This window comes from Podarcis erhardii (genome assembly GCF_964252035.2).
Source record: "Podarcis erhardii genome assembly, chromosome: 7".
NCBI lineage: Eukaryota > Metazoa > Chordata > Lepidosauria > Squamata > Lacertidae > Podarcis > Podarcis erhardii.
The window spans coordinates 60,008,764-60,034,083 of NC_138511.1; the positions used below are offsets into that span (position 1 = coordinate 60,008,764).

At 44.5% G+C, this 25,320-nt stretch overlaps 1 protein-coding gene across 16 annotated transcripts in view; it reads left to right on the forward strand.

Moving 5' to 3' along the window:
• MACF1 (microtubule actin crosslinking factor 1) overlaps nucleotides 1-25,320 on the forward strand; it is a 300,044-nt gene that overhangs the window by 106,182 nt on the left and 168,542 nt on the right. For 3 of the 16 annotated variants that reach the window (XM_081870349.1, XM_081870352.1, XM_081870347.1), the window contains exon 1: nucleotides 9,769-10,945. The exons of 7 other annotated variants lie outside the window; for them this stretch is intronic. In XM_081870349.1, coding sequence (XP_081726475.1) covers nucleotides 9,824-10,945 — 1,122 coding nt within the window. In that variant the 5' untranslated portion in view covers nucleotides 9,769-9,823. Of the gene's footprint in view, nucleotides 1-9,766; nucleotides 10,946-25,320 lie in introns of those variants that run through there. 6 more of the 16 variants (XM_081870350.1, XM_081870351.1, XM_081870339.1 and 3 more) reach the window with 5 other exon arrangements.

A 25,320-nucleotide genomic window follows, 5' to 3' on the forward strand; every position in this document is an offset into this window, starting at 1 on the left:
TATTAGCCATGCCCTTTTCTTGAGTTGTTCTGGTAGCTCACGTGTTTCCTGTAGAACTGAGTAAATAGATATTTGTCTCCACCCTTTTGTCTGATGGATGTGAGGTTTTCCTCTTTGTGGCATTCTGCTGGGACAGTTGTGCTTTGAGTGCCAGGCTTGACTGGGGGAAATGCTCCCCATGGGATGAACATTGTGCCCTACAATCTGCATACATGGTATTGTTGGCAATCCATCTGTGGACACCTCCTTCCATCTATACTGTCTCCTCTCACCAATGGAAACCTGGTTCACTTTTGCTAGGAAGTAGGGCAAATTTGATGGCAACTGTGAGTGAGTGAGTGCCATTGAATCCAATTTTGTCGAAGTAGATGCCCTCCTCATGGCGGCTAGGTGTGGACTAGAAGCCTCTTTTCTTTAAAACATACACACAATTCCTCTTTTTGAACCATCATAGCAAAAGAAGGCACAGTACATACCAAAACAAGTGACATCTACACATATACTGCAAATCTGTACTTATTAGATACAGGCCAACATTTTAAACCAAGAAAGAGCCCACAAAGAGTTTGGAAATCCCAGAAATGCTTGGACTTGGAGCTGGAGATTATCACGGATCATTCCGTCTGCCACATTGGGTGTGAAGGAGGATTCGCCCAGGCTGGGCTGCAACATATTCCCAAGTGTAGAGATCACAAGGCCAACCCCCTTACAGAAGCTAGTCAGGTTTGGGTCTGGACAGTGCCTGGAGACCACATTCAGGATTCAGGATGGCAGGTTATATTCAGGCCTTTAAATTTTTAAGATGAGCCAGTTATTTTTAGTATCATTCTGCATTGTTTTTAATGGTATTTTATAAGGGTTATTTATTTATTATTTATTTAGAGCATTTGTACTCCACTCTTCAGCGCAAAAGGTTCCGAGAGTGGGCTTACATACAAATCAAATTAAAAGGACATCTGGAGGGCACCAGGCTGCCAAAGGCTGATTTTGAGGTTGTTGGCTTCAAAATCTTACATATACTGCTGGAAAAGGTATTGATTCCCCACCCCACCAAAAAACAACTCCACATTTGATGTGATGGATCTTTGTTGTCTGCGGACACTAGATGGTGTTGCTGTACAGAGAAAGAAGGGGATGGAAGAGCTGGAGGGGTTGATGGCAGTGGGCCTGTGTGAACCTGTATTTTTGGTGCCCAGGAAGTGCTTCGGGGTCTCTGCTGCTTCACTGACTCTAGATGAGAACAGCTATCAGCCCTGAGGGGGAAAACTAGTCAGTGAGAATGAGCTTGGCTAGAGCTTAACAGCTCCCAACTGGAGAATTTTTCTGGGATATCAGTTGCTTGTTGCAATTCAGCATGAATCCTTTTCTCTCCTTCGCATCCCCCCACAAAATTGGAATTATGGGGATTCTTTTTTGGCAATGTGGCTGTCTTGTGGAGTACCCCAAGGATCAGTATTGGGACCTGTGCTTTTTAGCCTGTGCTTAAACAATCTAGAGTTACAGGTGAGCAGTGAGGTGACCAAGTTTGCTGAAGATACTAAATTTTTCAGGATCGTTAAAACACAAAGAGATAGTGAAGATCTCCAAAAGGGCCTCTCCAAACCGAGTAAACAGGCAGTAAAATGGCAAATGCAATTCAGTGCAAACAAGTGTAAAACGATTCTTAAGCTCACATATATTTTCTCATGGGGTCTGAACTGGCAGTGACAGGCCAAGAATAAAACCTTGGGGTCAGAGTGGCTGGGGCAACCCAGTCAGATGGGTGGGGTACAAATAATAAAATTATTATTATTGTTATTACAAGGTGGTACCTTGGGTTACGAACTTAATTCGTTCCGGAGGTCCGTTCTTAACCTGAAACCATTCTTAACCTGAGGTGCACTTTCGCTAATGGGGCCTCCCGCTGCTGCCACGGCGCCAGCACACAATTTCCGTTCTCATCCTGGGGCAAAGTTTGTAACCCGAGGTACTACTTCCAGGTTAGCGGAGTTTGTAACCTGAAGTGTTTGTAACCCAAGGTGTTTGTAACCCGAGGTACCACTGTATTATTATTATTATTATTATTATTATTATTATTATTTTATTAGATTAGATTAGATAGCTAGAAGAAGACATAAACCTCGTGTGTTGCTGAACAAATCTGTGGTGTAGCCACATTTGGAATACCATGTACAGCTCCGGTTACCTCACCTCAAAAGAGCATATTGCAGAGTTGGAAAAGTTTTAGAGAAGGGCAACCAAAATAGTCAGGGGGTGCAGCGACTCCCCTAAGAAGAAAGCTTACAGTACTTGGGACTTCTTAGTTTAGAGTAAAGGCGAGTACAAGGTGACATGATAGAAGTTTATAAAATTATGGCATTGAGAATGTGGATAGAGAAAAGTTTTTCTCCCTCTCATAATACTAGATCTTAATCATGTAGTAGCTAACAGTTGCAGGGAGAAGGTGGGCCAAAGCTGAAAATGAGCTCAGATTTGCAGATGACACCAACTAGGAGGGGTAGCTAATGCTGCAGAAGTCAGAGTTGAGATTCAAGATGACCTTAACGGATTGGAGAACTGGGCTCAAACTAACAACATGAATCTCAGTAGGGACAAGTATAAGGTTCTGCACTTAGGCAGAAAGAACCAGCTTCACAAATATGAGATGGGGGATACCTGGCTTGCCAGTAGTACATGTGAAAAGGATCTAGGGGTCTTAGCGGGCCACAAGCTGAACATCAGTTAACAGTGTGATGCAGCAGCAAAAAAAGCTAATGTTATTCTAGGCTGCATCAACAGAAGCATAGTGTCCCAATCCTGCTCTATTCTGCCTTGGTTGGACCACATCTGGAATACTGTGTCCAGTTCTGGGCATCACAGTTTAAGAAGGATGTTGACAAGCTGGAACATATGCAGAGGAGGGTGACCAAGATGATAGAGGGTCTGGAAACTAATTCTTATGAGGAATGCTTGAGGGAGTTGGGTATGTTTAGCCTGGATAAGAGGAAACCATCTTCAAATATCTATTTGCAGCCATTGTTGCCTTGTTCACAGCCTTCTGTTTCTGCTTGTGGGTGGATAAGGGGAACCATCAGCTTTATCCAAGCACAGGCAACTGGTCTGCTAGTCCCTCTTTGCCACTCTGTGTTGGCCCTTTCATCACTGACTAGTGTTGTGCTGGAAGACTTTTGTCCCAGTCCAGCTTCTGTTGGGGAAAGCTAAATTACGAGTAGTTGGGTCAGAATGCCAATGGGGCTGAGCATCTGAATGGGCATCTAATTGAAAGTAATGCAATGTGCATTGTGAGGTACTGGAGGGCAAATAATATCTCCATCTGTAGAGAGAGTGGCTTGGCAAAGTATATCACTCCCGACCAATGGCAAAGTCAGTTAGTTGTAAATATACGGATGAAAGAAGACAGAAACATTTTTTTTTTTAATGTGAAATCTTGCTCTAATATGTTAATAAAATTACTCCTCAACACTACTTTGACAAGCATATTGTGATAATTTTCTTGAAAGAGAGAAAGAAATGAACACCATGTGGATAGACAGGTAGTACATCTGAACACTCCCAAACCTTGTCCTGACACAATTGGCCTACCCTTTTTTCTTGCCACCCTTTACTGTGAAATCCCAGAACAGGTCACAACAATTTAAAAACACAATATCAAGACCAGTTGAAACAGATTACAAAAAAGAGAACAGGGCTGGTCTTAAAATATATTTATCAGTTGCATCTTCAACATACAACAAAAACTACGTAATATATAATATCTGACAGTTCATTGTTCATGCATGTGCTGAAGCAAGATCTTGCTTATTATCAAAAGCTTTTGCTGCCATAAATGTATTAGTTTTTAAAGAGTGCCTTTTGATGGAAAGGCAGAAAACAAATTTAGCAAAACAGGACTCTTGGGCTCTATAATTTCATGCTGGACTCTGTATCACGAAGCATCCCCTCCCCCTTTCCAGGGTTTTCAAGACTGTATGCCAACGCCTTTGCTGTTGGGGTGCGGTACAGTACAGTCTTTCTACACCTTGTAATTGGAAGAATATTATTTGCAACATTAGAAATCTTGGTGCTTCAGGCATTCACTCTCAGCATGCATCCAGTGCTTTTTCTTGTAGCAGAACAGCACATATAGACCAAATGGAGTCCCTCTTAATTTGTCCCCAATTAATATCCCACACAGATCCTGTTCTGAAATTATTTATTTGTATGTGTGTATGTATGTATGTATGTATGTATGTATATTTGTATATCCTGCCTTTCTCCTGAGCTGGAATTCAAGGTGGCTTATGCATTTAAAAGCATTACAAAGTACAAAGTAAGAAAAATGAACCACTTAAAAACAGTAATTAAGATACATCATAACAGAAATTCACCCCCACTTATCATTACCCCCAATTCACCACTACAGTAATACCTCCACGAACGTCTGCCTCGTCTAGCGTCCATTCCAGCGAACATCCGCGGCAAACCTGGAAGTACTGGAACGCGTTACTTCCAGGTCTGCTGCTCGTGCATGCACAGAAGCGCTAAATCGTGCTTTACACATGCACAGAAGGGCAAACCGCTCTGCGTGCGTGCACAGATGCGGTGCTTTGCCCTGCATCCTTTTCGGCTAGCGGTCGATGCTACGGAATGGATCCCGGCCACAAAACAAGGCACTACTGTAAATATATATATATATTATTCCCCAGATTAATATCCTACCCAAGAGGTGCTCTGGGAGCTTTTTAAAACCCACCCTTCCTTTTTCGTCATTTTAAAAACCAACGCCTTTGCCATGTCATTGCAACAGCACCACGTGGTGGTATAGGATATGTTCCATTGAACTTGGTGGGATCAGAATGTGGGCAAATGCTCTTCCCCCAAATTGTCAGAAGTGCATGGAGCCTCTGAAGATAGTAGATGCTTCTTCACCCCTCCTCCCAAAGGTCCCCCTGCCAACCTATCAATACCCTTGGCTTTTCCTTCTCTCATTCTATCTGGGACACCCCACACTAACAACTCTGAGCACACATAATAAACTCCAGTTCCAAGACTTCTTTGAGGGAAACCATTACTTTTGACAGGGGTACCCTAGTGTTTTAGACGTATGGTGCAAATATGGCCTGAGTTCAAAATGTGGCATTGCAGCCCTGCTGCATTTGGGGGTCCGCCTTCTCATTCACTGCAAGGGGTCCTGAACTTCTGCCCCAAAGTCCTGCCCCTGACAATGCTGCCGGTCTTATGTGCAAGAAGGGCCCCTTCATAGGGGTCTTCCCCTTAACTCTCTGCCAGAGTTTCTGCCCTCTTTCAAGTTGTTCATCAGGCTCCCCGCATATCCCCCATTGGACAGAGGTTCAGAATTGCCCTGCCTCCCTCAGTCAGGTTGGCCAGAGGCATGAAGGATCTGAATTCCCATTGGGTCGTGCTGTTGCCATGGCAACAGTGTGGGGGGGGACAGCAGAAGGAAGATGGGGATGGCATCGCTTGCTTGCTACTCTTGAGCAGCTTGAGAAAGGCAGCAGAGTGCAGTGCTGCATGGGTGCCAGGGAATATTTTTGTGGGTACATCATGGCCCACGGGTGATGTGTTGGGGAGCCAAGCTTGGATCCCTGACTTGTTTAGACTGCTTGGTTTTGAACTGCATTCTTGTATTGCATCCTTTTCCAAATAGAAGGCCCCCCCCCCCTGCCACCTTGCTTTACCTCAGTGTGGAGGCCAGCGTTGTAGGCCATTGCTATAGGTGCTACATAATACATTTTGTAAGCATTTGTAAAAACTCCGTCTTCCAGTGTGGCAGCAACTGCACTTTGGAATTCCCTGCCTATTGAGATCAAGCAGGCTTCTTCACTGTACCCTTTTTCGGGCCTTGCTAAAAGTGTTCTTGTTTCAGCAAGATGCTTAGGAAGTTGAGGTAATTTTAATCACTTAGTAGTATTTTAATTTTTGCATGTTTTAAAGTATAGTTGTTAATTTTTCTTGACATTGTTGTGTGTTTTTGAAAACTGCTTTGAGGTTGTTTTTTCAGTCAAGTGGTATATAAATTTTATGAAACAAAGAAATAAAATAAATCTCATATTAAGCAGCTCTCTTTCCCACTTCACTTTGGCCCTACCTGTTATATTTTCATTTCTGGGTTGGGCTGAGTAGAGTGAATAAGGAAGGACAACTGGAAGGATGGGATTGATATTATTATTATTATTATTATTATTATTATTATTATTATTATTATATCCTACCTTTTACCCCAGACCAGGTGGCTTATAGATGCATGATAGATAAAATACAAAAAGCTAAACACATATAAAAGATAATCATTAAAAAGTAATTATACATATTATAGGTATTATAGTATGTATTATAGGTATTTCTTAACTACCCTGTTGTGACAGGTTATTGTGACCCATATTCTGCTGATGTTTCACTGTTGTTGTGATTATTGAGACTATTTAGTTGTTTTACCCTCCCAGCTCCCTCTCTCTGTAAGTCACCTGGAGACTATTTTTGGATTAGGTGATTAATACACCACACCACATCAAATAAGTAGCCATCTGTGCCCCCAGACATGGAATTTGCCATGTAACGTCCCCTCATATTTACCATTTGGTGCCCACAAAAATGAAAGTGACATTTAAAATATGGGCTCCTAATGCTAATGCACGTTGCTGTGTCCCTGTGAGCTAGATGCACATAATAAGTGATTCTTCACATTGTTGAACTCTTGTTCATTTTGGGGTATGGCTTTTGGCATATTTATCTGGTTTTGCTCTGTCCATACCACATAAGAGCTGCCCTGGCTGGGAAGATCCAATTCACCTGAATGACCACCTGAGATTTGGCACATAATGCACTGAAAGCCTTGTGGGGTGGGTGGTACCATTTTATCACTCCATTTATTTATTTGAAGCATTCTTTTTAAAATTAGTGCTAACACTTTTCTGGCTTTTTTCTTTTCATTTCTTTTAATAGTGAAATACCACTTAAATAAGAGTACCAGAACACTATAATGGTAATTATAAAAAAGGAGACGATAAAAAAACCACCTTTCCAGTCATTGTCTTTCTAGCTAATGTGGTTAACAATTGTGACTAGAAAGTCTCCCATCCTTTAAAAAAAAAAAAAAAGCAGTATATGATTATAGTATTACTCAACCACAACACACTTTCATTTACATGGAATTTCATCAATATTTTAAAATATTTATAGCAGGAAAAGCATGTTAGTGCCAATGAAAAGATCAATAAAACAAATAAACAGGGTGATTAAACTTTGCAGTGGGTGCTATTTTAAGTGTAGCCTTCTTCAGTCTGGTGCCCTCCATCTGCTTTAGACTGCAGTTCCTGTGGCTGGTGGGAGTTGAATGTGCTGGAGGTAAATGTGCCGAGCTGTGGTAGATTCATGTCTCCTGTAAGTCACTGCCCACATCAAAATCCCACCCTTTAAAAAAGACAGAAGAGGATCACCAGGGTATTTTGCTTATGTCAAGCTTGTGCTTCTGTTCTGGAAACTCACTATGGATTTTCTGTAATCTGAGGGTGGTTGGGTGATTTTTGGGGGTGATTTTTTAGGGTGGTTTATGGATTTTCTGTAATCTGAGGGTGGTTGGGTGATCCAGATGGGTGATTTTTGTGGAATGGGTGTTCCTCATGCATGCCAGTTATACCCAGCACAATGCTGTTGAATCAAATGCCAGCCCATATCTGCCCCCCCCCATCCCACTTAACCTGGATTTACTGGAAATTTGATGTCAATGGTCTGTTGTCTGCAGACCATTTGCTATATCTCAAATGACCTGTTGATAAATTAAGCACCTACCTGGTAGCACACTAAGAAATGACAGTAGACCCACAAAGAAAATGCAGGGTGACAATCACCAGGATGGTGGCATAGTGTGGATGCACCATAAAAAATAAATGATTGACACATGGCCATTTTGCACATCACTTAGTGTGGAAGCACCCTGGACAGACATAGAGGTGTCCCCCCACTTATACACAATCCACTGGTTCGCAACCGTGTATATGTGTGGTGCTGGGTAATAAATAAATGATTTAATTAAACCCGGAAATGGTGGGAGAGAACTGGAGATTCCTCAAGGCTTGTGAGCAGACCCTCCCCAGAGCCCGGAGAGGACATCAGTGAGGGCTGAGGAAGCCCCAAAGAAACTGGAGGCGCAGCGGGGCTTTGCGTAGGCTGCTTTGCCTCCCTGCCTAACAGCTGTTGCGCTCTGTTGCGCAGCCGCTGCTGCCACTTTTCTGTGCATCCTCCAACCTCCAGATGGCCCCAGAGCTTTAATTCTAGTTGTGGATATTTTTGGATCCAGTATTTTTGATATCGATTGGCTGTAACCACTTCGCAAGTGGGGGGGACACCTGTAGACTTTCAAAACTAGGGCAGAGACTGATATGAGGCCTCCTTCCTCATATTTAATTTACCACTTAACTCTCACAAGTGGTAAATTTCTAAAGTGATAGGTGCTGGAATTCTACATTCTGTCCCAGAAGGCATTCCCCCCTAATCTTGGTGTATTTATTTTATTTATTTAAAACATTTATACGCTGCTTAATATTTGAGAATGTCGTAGCAGACTAAAGAAGACTAACAGCAGCAGCAGCAATAGTAAAATACAATAATACTCTTTCTAATATCCACAGTGATCAAGCAAATGCATCAACCACTATCAGTCATCAGAGAATGCCTGGGGGAAATAGGGAGGTAGGAAGGTGTTTAGCATGTGCCAGATGAATAAAGAATAGTTCTGCAGGGGATGTTGTGCATTTTGGGGATGGGATGCATTTAGGCAGTAGGTGAAGCTGAAATGGCAGTCCTGACTGGGGCTGATGGGCATTGTAGTCCAGAATATATGGAGGGCACCAGGTTGTCAAAACCTGGTGCAATGGATGCTGCTTTGATTATCCAGGGACACCTTCTTGTTAAACAGTCAGCATCCCTCCTTGACTTCTGGACATCCCAAAAACCTTGCCTTCAGATTCATGATCAAGAGAGATTGTAAAATAATGTTTACCGTGATGATTTTCAGGGATAGATGCAAGTTTCAAATGCCTGGCTATCAAATACTATAGGTGTAACTGAGCTGGAGAGTCCTCCCCCCGCCCCAGACACCTCTTTCCAGCTTTCATAATGTGTATCTCCACAAATCCCTTGGTTGTTATTGCTCAGATTTCTCTTTTCTGTATCGAACGCAGCAGCAGCTCTGGGCATTCTCTTAGTATGCACAGTGTGTTTGTCTCCTCCTGGGATTTTTCTTTTTATGTCTCTCTGCCCCCCCCTTCTTTAAATGCTACCTTCTCTCAGCTCAATATCTTTGTTGTTGCTGCTGTTTTGCTTTTTTCTGCTTTCTGTTTTTTAAAAAAACTTTGCTCCCTGATTTCCATCTATCTGTCTTCGTGCCACACCCCTCACCAGCTTCTCTCCCCCCCTCCTGCTCGCTCCCTCCTGCTGCCACCTCCCAGCCTCTGTCTGGCTCTCTGCTTTCTGTTTGCCTTACGGAGGGTAGCACTCCCATTACCTCATATTTGGAGAGAGGAAGCTGCAGCCAATCGGGGCTCCGTCTGCTTTTAGGTCAAGTGATTTCTGAACTGCAGTGAGATGCTTCGAATGTGTCTTCCTCCAGCTCCCAGCCTTGTAAGATGGCTGTCTGAAAACGGCAGCAGCTAGAAAGGGAGAATCTTGGTCTGTGTGCGTGTATGTATGAGTGTGCCTGCAGTAGTGGTGTTTTTTTTTTTTTTTTTTAATGTGCATCTAATCTGATGAAGCGGCGGTCAGGATTTATCCAGGAGCCTGGTGCCAGCTTAGCTGCATTGTCACTGGTGTCTTGCGCACCAGGGAGATGGGGAATACTCTGGGTTGTGTTAAAGAGCCGAAAGATCAAGCTGGGGAGGCAGGGAATGCTCCCCTCTCCCCCAGAAGGAAAGCCCGCTTCAAACGGAAGAAGAAGGGGAAAAAGAGGACGGTGCCAGAAAGCGCTGATCTGGTGGCAGAGGGACCTTCTACAGGGACTGAGATTGCTGAAGAGAAGGAAGAGGAGGCAGCGGCAGTGAAGTTCAGAGCCTCTTCCCTGCGGGAGGAGGATGGAGAAGACCTTGCCGAGGGCTTACATCAAAGCCTTGCCCCATATGGGGAGGCTTGCCCCACTTTGGAGCCAGAGGGGCTGGAGCAAGGGCATGTTGTGCAGGTGAGGGAGAGGTTCCAAGGGAGGCTTGAGAAAGCTGACCTAGTGACAGAAAATGCCTCCTCTGTCTGCGGGAGCCCAGGGGACTTTTTGGAGGAGGGCACTACCGTCATTGCCCGCCTATTCGACAACCCAGCAGAGCAAAACCGTGAGAAGGTGACGAGTCAGCTGGTTGCCTTTCAGAGGCTGGGATCTGGCAACAGCCGAGCCATTCTGGTGCCTTTGCAAAGGGAGGCTTTGGGTAAAGGACCCACAGAGAGTGACATGGGCACTGTGGTGGTGTGCAGGTCTTGGGAGCAACCAAAGTTGGAAACTCCAGCAACTGTGGTGGAAGAGTCTCATGGGACCTGGAACAGTGAGGAAGGGAACGAAAGTTTATCTAGTGCCACATGGGCTACTTCTTGGACTGTGGAGAAGGGCACAATCTCAGAGCTGTCCACCCCATCGCCTTTGGTGGATCTGGTGGAGACTGACAGCACAGAGAAGCCTCAGCAGACACCATTTTTGCAAGAACCACCTGTTTGCAAGGGAGGGGACAACAGCTGGGTGAAATTGCCTCCCTCCCAAAGCAAGTCTTCCTTCAGTGGGTCAACCTCCAGCACCTTCCTGCGCTCCTCAGGATATGGGAGCGACTCAACCCACCACCAGCAAGTCAAGATGCCAGGGATTGAGAGGACCTCTCTGTTGCTCTGTGGAGGTTGCCCCACTTCCTCTGTGAGAGGAGAAGGCCCTAAATGGCAGATGACTGCAAATGAGAAGATTAGCCCAGCTGAAAGAGGGGTCAGTGTGGGTTTATTTTCGCTTGCTCTTTGGGATCAGGGAGGGTTATGCATGCCAGGAACAGCAGTCTTACATGGTGGTACTTCCTGATGGGAAAAGTCCTGGGACTTGAGTTGTCCTGGAAGCCACACCCCCTGGTCTTGGGAGCCCCAGGCCCTACTTCAAGGCTTGTAAACAGGCTGCTTTGCCCGGGGTTTGTAAAAATTGCTTCCAAGTGAGCAGACCGGGCAGCCTTTGTATATTGGAAGAGATCCCACCATCCCATCCTCTGTTCTGACCATCAGTGATGCAGAATTTTAAAAACATAGGTTAATAAAGGAAGTCATGGATTAAGTTGCAAAACGGTTCCAATTCCCAGCTGCCTAGAATTAGTTGTAGGCGATAAGTGTTGAGGGAAACCAGTAAGTGTTAAGGAAAATGCACTCCATACATGTGCAGGGGAGCTCTTTTGTCTCTTTTGTTTAGTCCCAGAGTTCAGACCTGGTGTGGGAAAAGAGGCTCTGGCTCAGAGTAATCCCCCTGCCTCTCCCGGGGCTTGTAGATTGGTACCTTTATTGTAAGGTATAAAAGAATATTCCCAGCACTGCCTTTGGCTCCTCTACTTGGGTGCCTGTTTGTTATCTCTCCCTAGTGCTTTGTGGGTTTCTAGAATGATACTGAGTCTCTTGAAGAACACACTTTTGTCCTCTTTCCTCAGCCCATATGCAACATAATTTAACTTGGCGAGGAGGGAAATGAACTCTGCATGTACTCAGTAGTGCTCCTGTCTCTGCTACTACCTCACACATTATGGGGCTAAGTCCAGGATGAGCAGGTGAACTTATTTAAATCAGGCAAGAGTTGCTGTTTTGCAGATAGACCTTTTTGGTGCATTTCTGTTTTGTAAACAAACTAAAAATGGTAAGACCAGGCGGGAACTGAACTTGCCTGGTTTGGCGCTGGAGCTCTTCTGTGATGCAGGCAAAGGTCAAGGATTTTTGGTTGTGCTTCAAGCAGTAATTGCTTTTTATATAGCTAGAAAGACAAATTACATTGTTCCAATGTCATCCTTGGTCCAGGTTTCCTCTTTTAGGTGTGGGTGTGTGCACATGTACATGGGCTTCCACCAGGAAACACCCCTCTGTTTCATTTGTTAACATGTATTTTAGCTGTCAAAACTCTGCACAGTAGCTGCTAATTTATAATGGTGTGCCCCTAGGGAGAGGGAAGGGGTGTTGATTTCAAGGCATTGTGTCAGGGCGTGGGGGGAGATGGGTTGGGGGCAGGCAAGCCCTAAAACTGCATCAAGATCTGGCATAAAATGCCCAAGCAATTTGGCATGGACTTTTCAACGATGATGTCATCATAGAAGAAGAAACCAGGTCATATATCTCTTATTAGATGTCTCTATGGAATTTTAATGTTAAAAGCAATTATTGTAGGACGGGGACTGTTGACTAATGCAGTGTGATGGGGGACAGATGGAGCTGGCAGTTCTCAAGCCTCTTTGGTCACCAGAATTTACCTATATGCTCAGGAGTTCTCTAAAATGAGAGGCACTAGCTATTTAGCCCCATTGAACTCCCACCCCTCTCCACCCTGCATGGAATTGGAAAACCTTTTCGCTTTATAATTCTTAATCTTTTACAGCAGTGGTGTCCAAACTTTTTTCGAAGAGGGCCAGATTTGATGAAATGAAGGGCTGTGAGGGCCAACTGAAGGGTCAACCAAAGTTTTTGACCTTTTTTTAGGGTTGTTGAGGTTTTGTTGTTTTTTAGGATTTTACCCCAGGAAATAAACTGCCACAGGGGCCGGATTAAACCAACCAGCGGGCCAGATTAGGCCCCCGAAACGGACTTTGGACATGCCTGGTTTACATGATGGGTTGTAGTTATTCTGTGGTGAGGGATGGGCACTTTGTACATGCTCAAATCACACTTCTCTCTGTTACTTTGTATATCATTGATTTGCATTTTGCTATTAGGAATCTGAATTGAGGTGAGCAATTTTTCAAATATTGCTCAACAACATTTTGGTGCATAACATGGTGTGGGTTTTTTTGTACCTCTCCCATCACTGCTCCTATGGTGAGACTTCAGCATGGGATGGGCCTGGCCTTTTTTTTCAGGAGCTCAGCATGATGTGTAGGTTGGTGGGAAGTTCTCGTCTGTTCATTCCTCTCCTTGCAAGCGAGCTGGAAGGCATTCTTGGAAGAGCAGTTCAGACGACAGAAGGGTTGTGGAGCACTTTTGGCAAGGGAGAAGAAACGCAAGGAACTGGATGTATTTAACATTTATATCCTTTCACCCAAAGGTCACAGGGCAGGCCCCAACACAACACAATGTACAATCATATGCCCCTTATATATAACTCACTAACAAAAGCGTCTTAAATGGAGCACTTCATCCACCAACAGCATACAAATCAATATGGCTAACTTGATCCAAAACACCCACCCACCTCACTCACACACGAAAACAAAGATCACCACAGCCAATCACAAACAAACAATCACATCCTAGGCCAACCCCAACCTCTCTTACTACCAAAGGAACACAAGTGAACAACACAAGCCCGCTGACACCAAACTACATACATTAAGCATAATAGAAACACCGCTACCCCACCCCACCCCCATCCATCTCCCCTCCTTCCACCCTCCTTTCTTCTTCTTTTTTTTCTTTTCTTTTTTCTTCTCCCCCTAATGCCTCAACAAATGAAATGGATTTGTAAAAATGTTACACGGGGGGAAAAAAAATACACGAGGCATTACACTTACACTGTAAAACAAGAAAACCCTTAATAAAATATATTTGAAAAAAAAAAATGGAGCACTTCATCCAAGTAAAAATTACCTCTCACATGTGAAGAAGCATTCATTTTAGCAGAGAGAAGTTTAAGTGGGGAACAAAATAGCAGTTTCCAAGTGCTTACAAAAGCAGCCATAAAGTAGATGGAGAACAGCTGTTTACTGGAGATGGCCAAGAACCTGTTGGTTCTCCAGCTTTACAAAGCAGTCAGGATTTTACTGTCAGCAAGCAGTTTCTTTTGCGAGGGAAGGAGTTGTGCAAGGCTAAAGGCCCAACCAGCATAGTGCCCCAGGGTAGCCCATGCAGACTTGGCTACCAGCAGGGAGCTGGGTGTCACTAACCCCTGGTACACACACAGCACACACCCCTATGTGTACAAATGTTTCTGGTCCCCAATACCCCACCAGTTTGGGATGTGGCAAAAAGAAAGAAAAATCAAAGTAGATGCAGCCCTGGAGTGCGCAGAGGGACACATCTTTCGACCCAGCATCTTGATGGGGATGCAAACTGGCCATCAGATTGATCGTTTTATGATTGGGGAGGTGGCAAGAAGCCTCCCTCCTAAGCCGATCTACATGGATCATTTGAGGAAGGTGATGTGTGCATGTGTGCAAGATGTTGTACTACAGCTCCCATCAACCCTTGCCAGCATTACCAGTGATCAGGGATTGTGGGAGTTGTATTCCAGCAACTATTTATTTATTTATTTATTTATTTATTTATTTATTTCACAACATTTACATACCATCGAATCACATAATTGTAGAGTTGGAAAGGACCCTGAGAGTCCTTTAGACGAATCCCCTGCAGTGCGGGAACCTCAAATATTACATACCGCTTGATCGCAATAACATTTGGAGGATACCATGCTAGCTAACCCTGCCATAGTCTAAATTTATTCAGATCAAATCACACAGTATTTGGGCAACAACTGATTTGCAATGGGGTTACATTCTGGAACCCCATGTGCGCCAACAGGACCCACGCAAGCCCTCCCAATTCTGCCCCCGCTTTGCCCTATTCCATCCCTTTTTGTGACATTTTTGGGTCACTCCTGCGTTTGGCACAGTGCACATGTGCACAGTTGTGCACATATCAGACACGCCTAAAATGGTCACAGCCTGTGTTGTTCTAACACTTTTCATTGCACAAAGTTTCAAAGCAGTAGCCATCTTTGTATCAATTTGTTCTGTGGTTGTCCTGCCTTTACATGCTTGGGCATTTTAGTTTCAACATAATTGCAGCATTGCAGATCCTGTAAAACCAATCGAACAGAGAGGGAGCCACATACACCTTCAGATAGTTTGCAGCTGATAGTTTAGCAGCTGTTAATGTAGAAACCACTTCACGGTTGCCCATCTCAGCTCCTCTGCTTCCAGGTGGGTGCCTCCTAATGCTACCCAACCATTGGTATTACATGTGGAGCTACAAGAGCAATTGCAATGGACTTTTCTACGCTGTTGGAAGATCTTGCACTTATTTTACTGTATACTTCCTGCTATATGCTGTCCACACTATTTTAATTATCACTAAAACATGTTTAATACTATGCCATATTGCAATATCGCTGCATGCTGCAGTATTTGGTGGTACAGTGCTGTATCCTACATTTTAAAAAAAAGTCAGAAAAGTGTTTTAGCAATAATTAAGAGATCAGTTGGAAACACATGCAAGAATACTAAGCAAGTTCATGCCCCTGAATACAAAATGCTCAAAACCTCTGTACAACAAGGGTTAGTAGGCTATTGGACAAAACAGTTTTTTTCTTCCTGATGCTGTCTGAATGTTAAGGTCCAAAATAGTAATAATCATTTTAGAGTTTAGATAGTGGGAAGGTGTCACACAGGACTACCTGCCACATGCAGTCAGTAGATGATTGTGGGGAAATCCAGGGGATATCCTAGTATTTTTGAGGAATTGGCAGATTCCTGGGTCCAGATAGGATTTGATGATAATAATACAATATGGTACGTTTTTGTGGCTGTAAACCTACAACCATGTGCCTAAAACTCAGCTTCATTCAACTCAGTAGAACTTACATCTGTGTAGGCATGTATCAGATTGTGCTGTGTGCCATTTACAGAGTTTAACATTAGGGTCTAAATGCTGTTCTCCAATCTGAGGATGATGATGATGATGATTACGCAGACCCTGTGATAATCAGCTGAGGCTCATCTTCATGTGCCTCCTTCACAAGAGGTCTGGAGGGTGGCAACACAAGAACAGGCGCTTTTTTTTTGGCAGTAGAATGCTCTGCTGTTGTTACATATCTTTAAGCACCAGGCAAAAACATTCCTCTTCTCCCAGGCTTTTGCTAATTAAGGAACAAATAGCCTTTTAAACTGTGTGGGTGTTGTTTTTATTGTTACTATGTTTTGCGTTTTTGTATTGTAAACCGCCCTGTAATCCTCGGATGAAGGGCGGTATAGAAACAACAACAACAACAACAACAACAACAACAACAACAACAACAACAACAACAACAACAACAACAACAACCCACCTTTACGTCAGAGCTGGAACTCAAGGCTGCTCACAAAAATTAAAACAAACACAAATAAAACACACTTAACTTGGAACATATAAAAAGTTATAGTTTAAAAGTATATAAACTATTGTTGGAATTTTAAAAATGTTTTAAAAAACCACAACCTATGCTGATAGGAAAAAAGAAAGTGCAGTATGCTATTATGGAGTTCTTAGCTTAAAAACATTCAGTTTCCCAAAGCCTGCCAGAACAAAAAGTATTCTCCAGTCAGCAGAATGACAAGGAGGCAGCCAGTCTTGGAAGTTCCAAAGCCTGGGAGCAGCATTGTCCTCAAGAGTTCTCTCCCACATAGAATAGGATCCGTTAACCAAAGTTTTTGCTAGATGGATGTGACTCAGTTTTAATAGTGTGTGTGGATTAAGTCAGATTATATTTTTTTAAAGGTACAGTACTGTAATTGAAACACATTTTTAATCATTTTTCTCCTCAGCATTGGCTTCCATTTTAGTCTTATGCAGGGCCTTAGCTACTGGGAGGTGGGGGGAGGGGGCCAGGTTTTTTGCCCCAGGTGAAGTCTCCGGAGGGACGCCATTGAGGCTCCCTGCCCCCCCCTCTCTCTCTCTCTGTGTGTGTGTGTGTGTGTGTGTGTATGCATATGCATGTGTGGGCACTGTTAGAAACTGAGATATGAAAGCTAGGAGCTAAATGGCACCTTAAACCTAGGTTATGGGCGCAACCACGGAATGTCTAGGCACACTTTTTTATAACAAGAATACAAAGCTGAAAATGGGTGCAGATGTGTGTAGGGGAGTGCCAAACTGGGTCTTTGGCCCTGGTGAAATAAAAGCTAGTTTCACCCCTGTCTTGTGGAAAACCCTCACAGCCGATAATGAGGGGGGTGGGTTTGTAGAGAAAGCTAGAAGATAGATCTAGTTAACCCTTCCATTGTAGGCTCCCTCCTCTCATCTGGAGGTCTGGAGTCCTAGTTTTCAGTTTTAAGGTATGTTTGAATCATATTTTGCTGTGCTGAGATGGGGACATTCTGTTGATTCCCTGGGAGTGGCAGCTTTTTTGCCTTCCTAGAGGAAGAGCATGATTCTCTTACTAAATACCTTTATAATCTTTCCCCCACTCAAGGTTTTATTTTATTTTTTTAGCCTAGCATTTGCAAACTGCCAAATGTGTGTTCTCGGTTCTATTCTCACCATCAATTCCTTTAAGTCTTCCTTCCTTCCTTGAATAATTCCAAGGGCAGATTCTTCCGCTGAGGAGGTGCCCCGCCCCTCAGTAAGCAGCACCACTCTGGAAGATGTCTTTGAAGCTTGTTAGAGAGGCGCGAGGGCAGCCATTAAATTATCATGATACTCCAATCTGAATTGGCATGAAAAGGCTGGGGGGCTGGAGGAGGTTGGCGAAGGGAGCTGACGGTGAATGTCAAGCCAGGTTAACCAGACGCTGCCTCTGTATATTATATCTGCTATCTGGCTGAGGTTGCTGTTATTCCAAAACATTGTGGAAATATCCCAGGGCTCAGCAACATTTTATGTCTGTCTGATTTTATTTTAGCTCAACAGTGATGCCTAGTAGGGTGATCAGCTGAGTGTCACTTAATTCAGTCACAAATGCTTCACCATTGTCTTTGGTGAAATGAGGCTTCATAGGCCTTGGCCAACCTGGTACTGCCCAGCTGGGGCTGATGGGAGCTATAGTGCAGAATAGGGATAGGGGAGAAAAATCAGTTTTGTTAGGATTTTAAAGCAAATCTACCTAATTCACGCTTCCCAAAACAATACATGAACCAAAATACAGCTACCTGTCAAAATTATTATTTTAAAAAAGAATACATTCCGAAGGCTTGTTCTCTGGGAGAATGAGGCTCCTTGAAGCTTAGATAAGGCTTCTGAAATAAGGCAGTTCAGTGGAAATTGGGAAAGGCTATTGCTATAGCAAGAAAGCCCAAGTGCAGAAGACATAATGCTTAACCCTGGTTAAGATCCTGAATATACAGTGGAATGATGATGCTGTAATACAGAAGGTTCCTTTTGTTTTTTGTTGCCCAGCCTATACTTGTGCACTTTGCATGCCCAAGGATTCATCTAGTCTTCTAAAGCAGGTGGCAGAATTTGGTGTTACCTGGTATCTCTAGTTTTAGTGGAGAGTGCAGGTCCAACCATTCCAACTTGCTTCTGAATCACTTGAGTAGCTGTTCCACAGTGTAGGAGTCTGAAATTTGGGGTCTTCCCAGTGTAAGTGTTATGGTCATGTGAGCTCTGGTTTTCCTTCAGGCCTGTGGCAGACTTTTGAGGGGGGAGGGGAGGCTTTCTGAGGAAAGACGTTTGACTGAGAAGAGCAAAAGCCCCACAGAGCCGTCTCTGAGGTAGCAGCTGACAAAGACGAGCTTTTCTATGTGATAAGCATGCCCGTGTCTGGAGAGAGAGAGAGGCGGAGGGGGGAAGCTGATCCACAGAATACAAATGGCGAAGCCGCCTTCCTTTGGCTGTGTGGAGCAGGGAGAGAGAGGCCTGTATTTCCAGCCATCTTCCTGGTCTCTCGTTTCCAAGGCAAGATGCCACTGTCACTGGTCAGGAGTGGAAATAGGACATTGCAGGTGTTTCCTCTGGGGTGAAGGAGGGACCTGGGTCTGCATTTGCTTCTGGACAACCTTCTGGGGCCAGTGGCAAACAAGGACAAAGCAACGAATGTTACGGCTAATGTTGACACACACACACTCTTTGTCTTGCATCTAGGCAAGCAAAGAGGCATTACCAGAGTTCAAAGGCACATTCCAGCTAGGCAAAAACGCTTAAAAAGGGATACAAAGCAGGGCTGGTGAGGGACATGATCTTGGGGGCAGAGGGTGTTGCTGGGGAGGTGGTGTGATACGGAGACAGTCCTGCAGGCTAGGTAGAGAGGCTTGGCAGGGCATATTTGACCCCTTGGCCAGAGTTTTAAAGAACTGAATATAATGTGACAATTCTCTCATTTTATCTTCCCAAACTGCCCCATGCTCAGGGCTAGGCTGTGGGTGTTGGTTTGAGTTGAGTCACGAGCCCGGCCAGTGGTAAGGACCAGTGAGTGAGGCAGGACTGACAGGCAAGCTAGGAGTTAGGAGGACCAAAGCATGGTCAAGGATGCATGAGCAGGCCAAGGCTTTGTTGCTCAAGCAAGGCTCGGCTATACTGCTTCCTGCCCAGGAAGATCCAGTGGTGAGCCTTTGTGGTCACAGTCTGTTCAGAAGGGTCAGCACAAGGAAGTCTGTCCCTATACTTCAGTGGCTCAGCACATGGGGCAGCCAATTACAGGATTACAGCAACTCCTTTCACCCATAAGACTGGCTAGACAGGAAATATATGATTTGCATAGGACCACCAACTGAGCTTTGTGATGGGGCATGGATTTGAACTTGGGTTTCCTCAGCCTGAGTCCCAAAATATTTATGCTGTGCTATACTACCTTGGAGACTATTAGTGCACTGTCTGTGTGGTGTGGCTCCATGATTCCCCTAGCAGGATGCCATGCTGCTGTGATAACATTTAAAGCCAGATTCAGGTAGGTAGCCATGTTGGTCTGACGCAGTCAATATATATATATATATATATATGCTTTCGTAGATTTTCACGGGTACAGGAATGCAGGTTTTGGTGTCCTCGGGTGTCTTCCCGTGTAAAAGTTGGGGTGTCTAGGCGACGTTTCGACGAGGTCTCACTCGTCATCTTCAGGCTGGTGCTTTCGGCTTCTTGTTACTGGAACAGAGCAGGATCTCAGTGTTTGAGTTCCTATAAATACTGTAGAGGGGGTGTGGTGTATAGCCTCCAATGTTCTGGGCAGAGAGGAAGTTCCCAGGCTAGTGTGCCTTTTCCCGCTTGCCAGACATCTGGAAATTAGCCCTCCCCACAAAAACTGACACCAGATCCAGAGGCACACAGAACGCCAACACCAATCAACCACACCAGACCCAAACCCAGACCCTCTCCACAGATGAATTACAGACACCATCCAGTAGCCAATCCATGGTGGCACCTCCGGATGCTGCACCCCCCTGCAATCCCTACACAGATCTGGCTGACACAAGCCACAAAACCACAGCTCGCCCCTATACACGAAGCCAAGCCAGAGCACAACTAAGTACAGTACAGCCATCTTCTCAGGAAAACTCTTCACAAAGTTCAAGAGGTCAAGACACAAAGACTTTAACAACTAATCCACACCTAATGACCCACCTAAGTGGTACTCAGGATATCACTCAAGAAATCACTCAAGATATCTCTCAAGTAATTAAGGAACAAAAGAAGAAAAGGCACACTAGCCTGGGAACTTCCTCTCTGCCCAGAACATTGGAGGCTATACACCACACCCCCTCTACAGTATTTATAGGAACTCAAACACTGAGATCCTGCTCTGTTCCAGTAACAAGAAGCCGAAAGCACCAGCCTGAAGATGACGAGTGAGACCTCGTCGAAACGTCGCCTAGACACCCCAACTTTTACACGGGAAGACACCCGAGGACACCAAAACCTGCATATATATATATATATATATATATATATATATATATATATATATATATTAATGTCCACTAGCACCTTAGAAAACAACTAACTTTGTTCTGGGTATAAGCTTTCGTGTGCATGCGCACTTCTTCAGATACAATTTGAAGAATTGTGCATGCACACGAAAGCTTATACAGTACCCAGAACAAACTTAGTCTCTCAGGTGCTACTGGACAATTTAAAAATTTTATTTATTTATTTAAACCCAGAAATCACCATATGGGACAAAGGACCATGGTGGATGTGGCTGTCCTCCTACTGTGCCTTCTCAAGTGTGCAGGGCTGGTTGAGGAGCTTCCCGCCATGACACAGAACACTTTCCCCCAAGCTGGTGTCCTCCTTATATCTGGAACTACAGCTCTCATCAGCCCCAGCCACCATAGTCTTCAGTGGGAGTTGTGGTCCAAAACATCTGGAGGGCAGCATGTTGGTGAAGGCTGTGTATGAACTGGCTGTGAACTGTGGTGATCCAGGAATATTTTATCTCCCCGCAATATGACTGCATGTGTCTCTTCTTCCACATTTCTCTGGACTGCCACAAATTGGGACATGATATTGGGTTGCTGACAGTCATTTTGGGATGTAGTGCTGAATGGGTTTTGCTTACTTAGAAATCCTGAGTGGTGGCGGTGGTGTTTTGACCTTCCCCCTTCAGGATAAAAGAGGCACTTGACATGTACACAGAGGAGATCTCGTGATTACATGCATTCTGCAGCCCCACAGGTCCCTCAGGATCTTTTGTGTGCTGCAAAAGCCCAAAGTGGCCAAGAGACTGTGAAGAAAGGACTGTGGAAATGAGTTAACAGCTGCCCCTGTGCAGCAAGGAAGTCACAGGTCTGAGCCTGGTTCTCCTGCAAGAACTGGGTCTTGCTCCTTCATTTCCTTACAGACACAGTGGCTGGTAACTCATGTGATATCACTGTCACAGTGATGGCGAGGGTTCCACAAGTGCACTTGCTGAATTGCCTGTGGTGACCACACCTGTTGGTCTGGTGAGTGCTGACCCCAGTGTAAAGTGGAGGGTTGGGGGCTCATCTCTGACCTCCTGCTGGACTTTGAAAATCCTTGGAGAATTCTCACTGCTTTCATAAGTCCAAAGTGAGACGCTGGCCCTCCCTGGGGTGGAGGCATAGGCAGAGGTGGAGGTAACTGCTGGCTGGTTACTAAGCCCAGCCAAAATTTGTGTACCCTTGAAAAAGGACAATTTTCTAGTAGGTGCTAAATGTCCTGGATTTGTTTCCCTTCCTCAAGCCCTCCTGTAGATTGCACTAGTGGTGGGAGGGCCATCACCATTCTAAATTATGGCACGTATTTCATTCCCACAGATGTGTTGATCTTGTGAAATTGGCATCCTTCTCTCAGCCAGCTCTTGCCTGCTTACAAAGTGTTCCTTTGATTAAGGAGCGGCAATCCAGCTCGCCGTGGAAAGAGCTGAGCCCCACCCTCTTTCCCAGTGCTCGTCTCGTGCCTGAAGGTGTGCACGTTCCATCAAGTGCAAAAAGCATTCGGCAGCCCACTCCCCTCTCCCTCTCTCTCTTTTATTGGAAACTGGGTCACTATGCCGTCACCGTTCCTCTGAGTGTTCTTCCAGCTGCCTGCATCGATGAAGATGGAGCTTGGCTCCCAGACAGGAAAAGAATATGGATCTGGGGACCGGTAGGGTCTGATGGAAGCCTTGCAGCATATGGGGCAAAGGCCCAGGGAGCATTTCATGCTCTCTCTCTAAACTGCTCCCTTTCTGCTCTGGAGGCAATTCCCTCTTCCACCCACTGCATTGTGTTGCCAGCAATCCTCTTTTGGCCCTCAAATGTTGTGAATTAAGCAGATCCCTTAGGTTTAGCTAGCAGAGAACCAAATGAAAATTGCCTTTTCACTGCTTGCTTAAGATCCCTTTTCCTGCCTGCCCCACCTAGTCCTGCTTTCGTTGCTGAAGGAGAGTTAGAAGCGTTGAGGATTAGTGGCACCCTGGCTTAGGAATTTCTAAAGGGGAATTGGCTGTGTCCAATGGGACTGGCAGCAAAATATCAGTCCCCTGCTCTTAAATGAATGTGGTGCAGGTAAGGTAACACTTAACCCTGGTTAACATACCAGGCATATCATGAAACCAGGGGCTCAGCCAGAGCCTGGATTTGAGGGCTTATGCCTGGAATTGGGACAGAGAGACAGAGTGGGTGTTGCTGGTGTCTCATCTATCCAGCTTTATCTGAGCCAGCAGATGTAGTTTCAGGGTTGAAGAACCAGGGATGATTCTTCTGGGGGACTTAAACATTCACACCATGGTTACCTTGGTTCAGGGCTTCATGGCCATCATGGGTGAACCTTAATACATTACTGCTCTATTGCATTTGGTAGTGTGTGTGCTTGATCTGTGGTCTGCTATAGAACATGTGTGGAGTGATCTCCTATTAAGTGATCTGCTATCAATTCTTTTGCCATGGTCAGAACAGGGGGTCAGAACACTTGACTTGGTGGCAGCACATCCTTTCTGCAGGATCATTATTATGGTCCATTTCTGGAGAATTAGATAATTAGAGGAATTCTTGAATGCTCTGGGGGACATGGCTTCTGGTCTTGCTGAGGCCCTGATAGCACTATGAAAAGATGAGATGGAGAGGACCAGCCATGTGATTGCTCTTAGTGCTGCAGAGCCTGTGAGGCTCTTTGGTCTTCTGGGGAACTGTTAGCCAGTGAAGCAGGCTGGGCGATGGCTGGTGTGCAAGTTCTGAAAGTTACGGAGGAAAAATGATGAAATACAGATGAGAACAGGACATGGTTGTGCTTTCCATGTGGTAGTGAGGGCAGCAAAAAAAACTTATTTTGCGGCCTTATTTTGCATCCTTAAGGAGCTGTCCAGCCGAGTTGTTTTGAGTTTGTATTAAATGTAAAGATGCTATCCCAGGGAAGAGGGGGGTGGGGCCCTCTGTCTCTTGCTATGACAAATTTGCAAAGCATTTTGAGGATAAAGTTGTTTCTGTCAGCTTGAAACGAAGATATGGCTGGACGAACTTCTCTTTCCCATTTTAGAACCAGCTCTATGACTTGAAAATCATTGATTGGTACCTGGAATTAAGCAGACATTTCTGTAATTAGAGCTAATGCATTTATTGTTTTCAGGAGCTATAGATTTGGTGTGTTAAAGGGAATTTTGTTCCCGTCCCCCACTGAAATCATTGTGATGAAAGGTAGTTAATAAATATTTTAACTAAATAATATAGTGAAATAGAAGCAAGACTAGCTTCAGTCTAGAGAACCGGGAGAGGTGAGGGAACTGCCATAACTGTGATTTGCTCAGTTCAGGTATTATACAGAGTTAACATACATTACATTTGCAAGCACACTTCAAGCTATGGAAGCCTGTACCCAGGTTTGTGACCAACTCTTGGCTCTCTCTCAGGTATTGAGATGTAACACTGAACCATTTTTAAGGAGAAACAAGCAATTTTTTTTAAAAAAAGGTGTTTTATTATTGAGTCTGCTGTTTTTACTACTGTATTCTAGTGATACTAGTGGTTTTTAATAGTGCTGTGTCTTTCTAGTGCTCTGTTTTACAGTTCTGTTAGTGTAAATTGCTTTGGAAACTAGTTTGAAAAGAGGGCTCTATAAATAACTTAAAATAATAATAAACAAATAAGCATGGGGGTCCGCAAGGGCCATGGAAACATCAAGCAAAATTGGTTCTTTAGGTGAATCTAGCCACTTCTTTCAGTTTCCTAAGTACATCTAAAATACCTCCATCCACAGTGTGTCCACGCTGGTTTGTATAAAGAATATGCACCAAGCAGCTGCACAATGGCACATTTCTCTCTCTAATCTGTCTGATTGCACAGAAATGCACAGCACAGTGGCTGCTTCTGTGTCTGTGAATCTGGAAGGGGGATGGGTGGGATGCTAAGCCATCTGCATTCATCATGGAGGAGGGGGAATGCCCTGATTGGCAGGCAGTGGCTCAGTGATGGACAGATGTTATCTGAACTGCTGGCTGGCACAGGGCTGGCCTTTCTCATCACCCAACCAAGGAGAAAAGTCCTTTAAAAAATACTTCGGTAAATAAAAAATTTTAGGCCATAATATAGCTGCTACTTTCAGTTTCTGCAAGTGTTACATGAAACATGCTAGCCTCGTGAAGCTATGGCCAAGCTTTTGAACAAGCTACATTTAATAATAACACAGTCTGACTCAATGAGCAATGAGACCACCCCTTCCAAATTCCTGGTGCTCATTGGCATGGAGAGCAGTAGTAGGTGAAACCAGAGCCAACAAATTCCAGTTTTGTCCCCATCTCCCTCCCTGTTGAGTTCTTCAAGGGGTGGCCCTGAGACCCATGAGGAGTAAACTGACTGGCAGGTGGGAGCTGGACAAGGACAGATTGAGACTATTGAGCCAGTGCATCATTCACCCTAATGCACTAGCCTCCACTGCTTCATCAAATATCTCCCTTTTCTACCTGTGCCAGAACCCCAAGCCAGTTCACATGACAAAATAATATCTGTTAACAGACAGATGAAATGTAAAGCTTTTATACCAGTTAAAACAAAGATAAGATCAACC